The sequence below is a fragment of the Sipha flava genome, unplaced genomic scaffold (assembly GCF_003268045.1).
Source record: "Sipha flava isolate LNK unplaced genomic scaffold, YSA_version1 73_pilon_pilon, whole genome shotgun sequence".
Taxonomy (NCBI): domain Eukaryota; kingdom Metazoa; phylum Arthropoda; class Insecta; order Hemiptera; family Aphididae; genus Sipha; species Sipha flava.
This window is the reverse complement of record NW_020273613.1, coordinates 3488793-3499220: the sequence shown is the minus strand read 5'-3', so window position 1 is coordinate 3499220 and position 10428 is coordinate 3488793. Positions and strand designations below refer to the sequence as shown.

The following is a 10428-nucleotide window of genomic DNA, read 5'->3' as shown; positions in this document are numbered from 1 at the left end:
GCGCACAAGCAAGGAATACACAACGAGCACGTGTCCGGGTTCTCACACGTTCGACTCGGCGAGCGCGCGGATTGACTGCGAGGAATGCCTGCCTCGGGCGGTGGCGGGAGATTGAAGCCGAAATTGTGAGCTCCTCCGGACGTGTCTTAACTTATAAATACCCGGAATTTTCGCAGAAATGGGGAGCCGGCTGTAATATGTGCACGGGGGGAGCCGGTCCGCCGTTGTCGGTTGGCTGCGCAAATTGTAGCTCGGAGGATAAGAGGAAGGGAAAGAGAGAGAGAAAAAAATGGATAGAGAATAGTGCGTGATAGGAGTGGTAGGAAAACTGCGCTTGGCCGTGAATAAGAAGTATTATACAGTACGACAGCGGTGGCGTGTATCGAGTTAAATAATTTACTTAAAGGGAGTTACGGGTAATTGAGGAACGGAAAGAAACGCGTGTTCGCCGGCATGGCAATAACAACAATATTGCCGTTTTGGAAGCTTTTAAAGGGATTGCTGCAACTGAGCGCGAGCGGGCATGTCGAGGAAGGGTCGAGAAAAAAACAGATGGAAATAACGGTGGATAAGTGGGGAGAAGACCCATGGTAGGAAAAAATGTGAAGAAAAAAAATATATATAAAAAAAATACAAAACTCGAGCGTTCATTGTTCCGGCGGAGTGTACTGCCGGGAAGCGCGACGACGACGATTAATGGTTCCGACACATATCGCATGAGTGGTGTTCCGCGAAAGTCGCTCCACTCGAGCGGTGTGACACGCTGCGTGTTCGGCAATAAGATTATTCAAATGAGACGCGGTGGCGCTCGCGCACACGTTCACAGCCCACGTGGCCCACGGCGACAAGCAATTACAGTGTAAGGGTAGTATGGCCATAAGGGATAAGTGTTTCGGGCAGTGGTTTCCACGTCTTGACAATCACCTCTGCAGCCGTCATCGTATCCACATGAGTTCCAAGTCGTTGATAAGAAGTCCTTGCTGCCATTCAATCGAAAACGCGAACTTCGATCGGAATTTATATAAGACACGCAACGTTAACCATAAAACACTGTCGTCGGAAAGAAACAGTGCGGACAACCGAGAGTACCTGAAAAAATGCACGGACGAAATATTCAAAATATCTGTAATTGACCAACCTTGAAGCGCTTTAAACATAACCACCTTCGTAAATTTTGTGCGAAACCGAGAGGTAAACAGAATGCAACTTTGGCAAATGTGTGCTAACAAGTACTGCCTATCTAGATTGACGTCATTCCAGCACCCCAAACATCACAAAAACATTGTTCTAATGGTTACATCAACATCGAGTTACCCTACAGGCAAAGTAATCAGGTGATCGGAGCTATAAATTTGCCGTACTTAAGAAAAATTTATTATAAAATTTATAAAATTATATTATAATTTATGAATATTAGCCTTAGGTTATTAACTCAATGAATACTGAAATAGTTTCAGTGAACGCAATCAACTAGAAATGTTATTAATAACGAATCTATGTTTTTTCCGGAAACTGTTTATTGAAATATAATCATAGCTATACATTATGGCGATACATTCTGGGTACGCAAATATTTACGATAAATTCAAATTTTTAATCAACATAGACAAGAAGTCAATTGATACCGATGATATTGTTCAAGGAGCCAAAAAAACTACAACAATTTTATGAAACGGATATTGATAAAAACACATTTACATAAGAATGCACACATTTCAAAACTTATATGCATAATGCAACAGAAAAAAACAACAAAATCGAAGTTTATTTACATTTTTTAGAAATCAGAATTTAGAAGAACTATTTCCGAATGTTAGCATCGCTTTAAGAATATACTTCTGTATGACGGTTACTAATTGTTTGCTAGAAAGATCATTTTTGTGTCTCAAAAGAACTAAAACTTATCTAAGATCTACTATTGGCGAAAATCGGTTAAATAGTTTGGCTCTCCTGTGCATTGAATCGGAATTAGTGTCGACAGTTGACTTTCAAAACCTAATTAATACATTCGCTAACCTCAAAAGCCGAACGAAAATGATTTAATATTTGACTATTGTATTAAATTTAAAATAATAAAGAATAATTTAACTAACAATATATTTCTGTATGCATTTTGTTTTAAAAAAAAAAAGTTTAAAATAAAACGGCGGCAAATGTCCTGCTTATAGGCGGCTAATTTCTTAATCCGCCACTGAGTTACATACATCGTTAAAAATCGGTTATTAGTTTTCTAAAGAAAATAGAATAAACAAACGTCGAAGAACTATGAAACGCATCGAAATAATAACAATTTAAATGCAATGTGCCGCGATTCTATAAAACAATGCTAAGCAACGTTTCGATATTGCAGCGCGTGTTCCGGCGATGTTTAAAACTGTTTGTTTTTACATGTCAATGTACCGACTACGATGTTGACGGGCAGCGACGTTTCAAGTTTTAATTTACCGACAATGTCATAATGCGAGTGTGAGCACGAACGACATTTAATCATGATCGCTCCAATCAAATCCATGCACGTATCGGTGAAAATAATCTAAAATTAGATGTACCTGTATACATTTATTTTAATTATATACGGTTATAACGCCCTCTTTCGTTATAATTATACGTATATGGCACTGTCGACCTATGCGTGTTTGTACATATGATTAAATTAACAGTTTTTATACGAGAAATACGCACTAAAATAACGTTTTCAATGTCTCCGTTCGTTTCGGACGATGAGGACCGCATCCGTTTTCGGTTTTGAAACTTGTCAGAACACCGTTTTACATAACATCATGTAACCGTGTGTTCTTAAAAGAAGGGTAACTCATATTAGATTGTCTTTGTCCATCTGACGTACAGCACAACAAAACCATACTATGTAGAACACGATTTTGTGATGTTTATGATAGATTCAAAGCTTAAGCCCACAGGGCCGTCCCAAAGGAGGATATTTGGGGGGGGGGGTGTCTTATTCTCCCCCCTACAAAAACACCAGTCGGCAGTCGGACTTGTTTCATTATAGCCTAGAAAGACCTAATTTTACTTACGGAAAACAAATATTACATATTTCGTAATACGATATAAACACGAATAAAATTTATATAACTACTTATATACAATATAAAATATTATTTTATATATGTATAATTAAACTGTCAATTTTAAAAACGTGTGACACTGACACATATTTACATGTTAAAAAGTAAAAATACGACTACATATAGTTTATTATACTACATACATTGAGTAGAAAAATTATAGTCGGCATTTTTCATATTATTCACCCCCTCTTGATTTTCATCTTTGGGACGGCTTTCTAAGCCCATGACATACGGTTTAAAGGGATCACTATTTTTTGTAGAATATCGATGACTGACACAGGAGTTACGACTGTAAAAAAAAATTTAAAACTGAGATCTTTGTCAGTTGATATTCTAATATATTATAGATCCAAAGATAACTAAACTTTAGCTGACATCGTCTTAAGTTGTGTAACGACTGGTGGTGATGTTGATAACGGTTGATGAGTACTTCATGCAGTACCGCAACTACAAAATAGGAGGCCCGTGTGCGGTAATTATATTAGGCCCCTTCCTAGGTTGTACACCTTATTTATAAGTATCAATTTTTTTAGTTTTTAAAATACGTTTCACATCAGTTAGTATATGATATATATATAAATTTACCTAATACCTACAACTATTGTATATTATATTTCACTATATATTAATTTAAATAGTTTAGGTAGGTATGTTGTATGCCTATTAAAATACTCAATGGACTCATTGTTAAATAAATATTATATTACTCTAAAATATTATAACATCCTTACCTGAATAAAGTTTCTTTTTATTATAAAATAATAATATTAATTATTAAATAATTGTGTATTTGTAAAGTGTAATTTATTATAGGCTGGGACTAGGGGGTCCCCCAAATATATGTAAGCCTTGGGGCCCGTGTGCGTGGCACACTCTGCACACCCGGTTTTTGCGGCATTGACATCATGCTTATCAGCTAACGTCGAGAATATTAGCGCGTGCAGAACTTCAACCACCATATACCAAACCTTCAATCACATTTTATAATAAATGCAAATCAACTATAAAATTATTTGCATCTTTTATAATTTAATATATTTAATAAATTAAGAAGGCAACGGCAAATCACTGCATAGTAAAAACTTTCCTGGTATACAACAATCTAATAGAATACTGATATCAAACCAACCAAAGGATATAATCTAAAGAAAAATAAAATAAAATGCTACACAATAATTATAAGACACACGTCTAGTGTTTTTTATAACAAAGTCTAGATGAGAGGAAGGATTAAATATGATGTACGGAGTTAATTAATTCATTACCTATCATAAATTTAATGAATTAATACTCTCGCAAGTGTTAAATAAATATATTTTATGTATATTTAATTTTAGATTCTAGTTGGTGTATACGTTTTAGATGATCAATACTCTAAAAGCATAATATAAGTGGTGTTTTTATATGAGTATATACTGTGACTTGTGAATTAAAACTAAGATATATTTTATAACTGAAAACTTTTAAGAAGTCGGAAAACTCTTTGAAACTACTCCAATTAGATACGCTTATACAACAATGATTATACATGGAAAAAAACATTAATTTTTTTTTTTATCTCAAAAGTTTTGAAGAACAAGATTCATTCACTCCCTTGTTAATAAACTTATTAATATGATTTATTCATCCGATAAGTGAACTATAATAGTTTAACAGTTATACATATGTAAAAAAAAATAAATATATAGTATATTAAATTATTTTATATTTTTCCGGTTTTCCTCAAACTAATTACAACCACTCAAACACATTATTATAAAAAATAGAGAAACCAAGTGCTACTTAATTAATCTACCAAAATAATAATTCCAATATATTTAGATCAAAATAACATTATCATTATAAAAAGCCGCCATTATAAAGATCATTATACACAATTTTACTTAATTTTCTTTCCATTATCATATCACTTATTCTAAGCAATAATTTACTGTAATATGTTATAAAAAGAAAAAATTTAAAATAAATCATGATATTGTACAGCAACTTTTAAACTAATTTAAATTGTATTATTCAACTTCTAAAAATTTGTGATTAACTCTGACACATAAAAAAAACATAATATTATGTGCGTGGATTACACAAAATCTATACTTACAGTAAATTATAATGTCTATCAATAGATATACCTATTTATATATATTATATTTGGTTATAATTATATACTCGTATATTTTATCATTATAATACATACTATAATTATATTTTATTTCTATAACTATTTTTTTTCGGCATTGTATTAAATTATCATTAATATTCATCAATTTAAATAAATAACACAATTTGAAGTCAAGTTGTTTTAATTTTGAAGTAGTCATATCAGAAAATTATTGTTAAAAATATCTACTAACATTTATCTTTCAAGAATATGGATATGCGTACAAAAGAAAACGAAATGAACAAGGATATAAAACTCCGCAAAGCGTTTTTTTGTTTAAACAAGTCGTTTCAAATGCATCAAAAGTAGACATTAGGGTTAAATATAAAAAAAGCATAATATTACGCGTCTTTAAATCTTCTTTTCTATTCGGAAATTGTGAAAACAATTTTTTTCAAACAGTTATTTTTTCAACCAAAGAGTACATTTATATCAAAACATATTTCTTTATCTTATGTATTTTTAAATGGTATTTCAATCACGTGTTCCAATCACAAACTTATTGCAACTAGTACAGTTTTAAATTCATAATCAATCTGGTTTTAGTGTCCAATATAAATGTTATTATATTTTAGTTCGTTTCATGTAAATTGGGTACCATTGGCATAAGACATACAACTTGAATATTTTGATTTTTTAAATAAAAAATTTAAAAGTATTCTTAAAATATTCACATCAGGAACATTTTGTTTTCAACTATTGTACGTAAGAAACAAGTACTCAAAAAAAGTCATTAATCCTAATTGAAAAAGTTTCCATCCTCTCAGCATTGAGTTAATGCTCAAATTAGAGTCATAAGTTCAAAGAGAGATTATGAATATTTTTTTTCATTCATAAATAGCTTAAAATTAAAGTACAAATAAATTCGGGGACTTACATTTTTTCTCAATGCATTTTGTTTAAATTTAAGAAACCGAAAGTAAGTAGGTATACATTATAAAGTATTGAAAAATAATGTAGCCTGAATTTCACAATTCAAAAGTTTGGGTGACTTGCATGTTGAGTAGATGTTTCTCTAAAGCAAAAAAAAAAATATGTAACAAAGTACAAAACTCTGTTTTATACATTTGGGATTGATCTTAAAAAAAAATACAAAATAACAGTGAATTTTAAAAACCTCTTGACAATTTGTACATTTCAATTTTTATTTTGAATTATATCCCGTAACTTACGAATAGTTTAGAAATCTTGCAAACGATCTTAAATTAATCATAGATTTTTTTATTTTTTTATTTTTTTTTAGTTCAATTAAATCGATGTTTTTAATTTAAGTAATTGTACAGTCCCACTTCATACTCATTTGATACGCACTCTTGATTGCTTCCATATTTATTTTAAATATGTATTTTTTTTTCTCTCTGTCTTTCGTTGTTTGTTTGATGTGTGCATTCAATTTCACAAGTATAACGTGTCCACACACGATTAAATATGCTTAAATAACATTAGAAACACCAAAAATATCGTATAAGCCTTGAAAAAAAATAAATAAGAACAACGCCTTACGAGTCGCGTTGGCTTATCGCGAGTCCGTATACAATTCCGATAACGTAATTATCGACAGATATTTATGCCACCAAATAAAATCAATATAGATAAATGCTCAAATCGTTCAAATGAACGTCTGCTGTTAAAACGAAACTTTTTAATAATAATAATCGTAATAATATACACGGCTCTAAAACTCCAAAAATAAATGCAAATGCAAGTACTAGCAATTCTGACTGGATCACCACCTCAAATAAACAAAATCACTTCAATTCTTCCAATTCTACTTCTGATTCTACCAAATCACAAAACGTTGATCTAATCCAGTGGTTTTCAAACTTTTACTATACATGACACACCGTACACTTTAAAAAATTTTCATGGCATACTGACCATTATTTTTTTTTTTTTTTTAGATGAACAAAATTGTTTTGAATTAATTATAATTGTAAATACATTTAATTAGAAATATGTGATTAATGGGCTAACAAATATTTATTAATTATAATTACATTGTATTAGTAATTAAATTTATTTACAAAAAAAAAACATAGTACAGTTTATACATAGGTAAATTTAATGAGTAATGTGTGCCTGATGGGCGTTACAAATATTTTTAATTCTTGGACGAATAGTTGACAGACATACCCGCTTTTCTTCCTCCACTGAATTTAGTTTTTCTCGTTTTTTATTTTTTATATTCGTAAGCGCTGAAAACCATTGTTCAATAAGATATGAGGGTGAAAATGCCACAAGAATAGTCAGTGCTTTTATAGATATATCTGGATATTCTTTAGAAACATATATCCAGAATTTATTGAGAGTGATTTTTTTGAATTTCAACTGCAATGTTCGATCATCTTTAATTGAACAGATATTTTCTTCTTCAACAAGTTTTAAATCAACCAAGTCACTAATAGACACATTAAAAGTGTCCCGTACCCAGTCATAATTTTTAATATTAATACTTGGAAAATATTTATTCATTTTTACTTCTAACAATGTGATAAACTCGACTATTAATGACAAATTGTTGTCATTCGCAACTAGTAAAGCAGTACGTGGAAACATAATTAAATTACCTTGATTAATTTTAGTTTTCCATAAATTCAATTTTTCGATGAAAGCCATAATTTTGTCCGACGATGTTAGTATATTTTCATCACGACCTTGCATACATGAATTTAGTTTATTGAGATGCTCAAACAAATCAGTTAAGAAAGACAACTTTGTCCACCACTCTTCGTCTCCAAGAAAGTTGAATTCAGATTCTTCCATAATTAAAAATACAAGTAACTCCTCTCTCAAATTGTAAAATCGTGATAAAATATTCCCTCTTGAAAGCCATCTTACTGCACTGTATAAAATCAATCTTGAATAGTCTGCATCCATCTCGTCACAAATTTGTTCGAATAATCTTGATTTTAGAGGTCGGCTCTTAATAAAATTTATAACTTTTACAACTTGATCAATTATATTTTATAAATCACTTACTAAAGATTTTGCAACTAGGGCCTCTCTATGAAGGAAGAAATGGGTAAAAATAATTTTTGAATTTTTTTTCTTGACTTAAGAAATGAAACCTTTAATTGAGCCAGTCATTGAAGGTGCATCATCAGTGCATATTCCAATACAATTTTTCCATGATAAATTTACTGATGATAAATGATCGTCCAAAACTTTAAAAACATCTTCACCTCTCGTTGTTTCGGGCAATGTTTTACAACAAAAAAAGTTTTCAATAATATCGTCATCAACTACCATGCGTACAAAAACTAAAAGTTGTGCTTTTCCACTTATATCTGTAGATTCGTCAACTTGCAGCGCAAACATAAGATAATTGCGTAACGTATTTAATACTTGCTGCTCAATATCTTCGGACATGTCGTTTATGCGCCTACTAATTGTGTTATCAGATAAAGGAATTTTCAATATTTCTTGTTCAGCTTCTATTCCAAAAAATATTTTTACTATTTCACGGCAAGCGGGTAAAATTAATTGTTCACCTATTGTATGTGGTTTCATTGTTTTAGCTATAAGCTCTGCTACTACATGGCTCGCTTCTTGAGATTTATCAGAAATCTTTACAATTTTTGTCATACTTTTACTTTGCTTATTTTGTGAATTTAATAAACGTTGAAAATATGTAATATTTTTGTCGATCAAATGTGAATGCTTAGAATACAAATGACGTTTAAGTTTACTGGGCGCCATTGCTTCATTTGAGCACAACGCACCACGGACGAGGATTATCTGAATCACCAGTACAAGAAAATCCCATTTTTAAGTAATCTTCGTGATACTGACGAATATTACTATATTTTGTTTTTTTTTTTTTTAGGTGGTTGACTTACTGACGCATTATTGTCAACAGAACGAGTAACAAATTTATCCATGATTATAATAATTATAAATATATGTAAATATATACCACAATATTTTTTTAAAATACTCGTATGCTATTACAATACAATTAGGAGACAAACTACTCTACGAATACGACGAAACGTCCAGGTCGGTTGCGACGGATATACTGCCTGGGGATTTATAATATTACTTATACATTTTATAGTTCAATAGTTATCTGAAATTACTTATCTTAATCGTTTTATTCCTACAAACTGTCGATTTATTAATATATACATATATATAAAATCCATAGCGATTGAAAGCATATATTTTCTTATATGGCAATTCAATGCAATCAGTAATTTATGAAAAAACCACGGCACACCTATTGGATACTCACGGCACACCAGTGTGCCGCGGCACCCAGCTTGAAAACCACTGATCTAACCAGTTGCAATAAATATATCAGTGGCAGAACATGCTGATGATAAGGTAATTATATCTATGAACGATGAACCAATATTAGCATCTAAAAATCTTCAAACTCATCTGGACTCTATGGAAGACTGGTACAACAAATGGCGATTTAAAATAAACCCTATTAAATCTACTCGCACTTCCTTTACTCTGAGACTTACTCCTCCACTGGAGGTTACTCTAACCGGAGTTTCAATTCCTTCCTCCGCTACAGTCAAATACCTTGGTATTACATTAGATAAACGATTAATATGAGCTCATCATATAAAAGATAAAAATACATTATCTGAATAACCATCTACGTATCCTTAAATCTTTAATTTCTAATAAACACACTTTAATTAATATAAAACTCCTCGTTTACAAAACATTATTGAAACCGAATTGGACTTACAGTCTTCAGCTTTGGGGTATTGCAAAAATATCCAACCTCAATAAAATCCAATCATTCCAGAAAATTGCGTTAAGAAAACTAATAAGCGCTCTCCTATATATGTACGAGTATATATCAAACCATACTCTCCACTCAAGTCTGAAATTAAAAATAATTAATTAAGGACCCAACTGGTTCTATAAAAGATTCCACAATCGCCTCTCTTCGCATTCAAATCCTTTAGTAAATTTATCGTCTTTCCCAATTTCAGGTAGCTCTCCCAGAAGTTTAAAACTTAAATGGTGCAGAGACCTACTTCAACATTAAAAAAAAAAAAACTTTCAAATAATAATTTACATTTATAAGTGAAAATCCATAATTAAAGTGTTATCATTGGGCGGCTTTTTTTCTCAATATATGTTTTGTCACGCTTCTGTTATAAAATCACATACACTTATTATATCTATGATATAGATTGTTATTTCAACTTAAATAAA

General features: G+C 31.2%; 2 protein-coding genes across 2 annotated transcripts; both read right to left on the bottom strand.

The window, feature by feature from the left end:
* Nucleotides 1–4135: 4135 nt before the first annotated feature.
* Nucleotides 4136–8124, bottom strand: LOC112692464 (protein FAM200A-like). Its single transcript, XM_025567141.1, has 3 exons — nt 7940–8124; nt 7381–7645; nt 4136–4231 (listed from the first exon to the last, which is right to left on the bottom strand). The coding sequence occupies exons 1-3, from the start codon at nt 8122–8124 to the stop codon at nt 4136–4138; spliced, it is 546 nt and encodes a 181-aa protein (XP_025422926.1).
* A 177-nt stretch (nt 8125–8301) lies between these two features.
* Nucleotides 8302–8946, bottom strand: LOC112692463 (zinc finger BED domain-containing protein 5-like). Its single transcript, XM_025567140.1, has one exon. The coding sequence runs from the start codon at nt 8944–8946 to the stop codon at nt 8302–8304; it is 645 nt and encodes a 214-aa protein (XP_025422925.1).
* Between the last annotated feature and the right edge of the window lie 1482 nt (nt 8947–10428).

What these genes read in the sequence shown, in the direction of transcription:
- LOC112692463 (XM_025567140.1), bottom strand. Translation starts at nt 8,946, where the DNA reads ATGGCGCCCAGTAAACTTAAACGTCATTTGTATTCTAAGCATTCACAT.
- LOC112692464 (XM_025567141.1), bottom strand. Translation starts at nt 8,124, where the DNA reads ATGGATGCAGACTATTCAAGATTGATTTTATACAGTGCAGTAAGATGG. An exon ending in TTGTCTTTCTTAACTGATTT is followed by an intron (nt 7,646 to 7,939) that starts GTTTGAGCATCT and finishes TGTGTCTATTAG; the next exon opens with TGACTTGGTTGATTTAAAAC. An exon ending in CAGTGGAGGAAGAAAAGCGG is followed by an intron (nt 4,232 to 7,380) that starts GTATGTCTGTCA and finishes ATTTTTCTTTAG; the next exon opens with ATTATATCCTTTGGTTGGTT.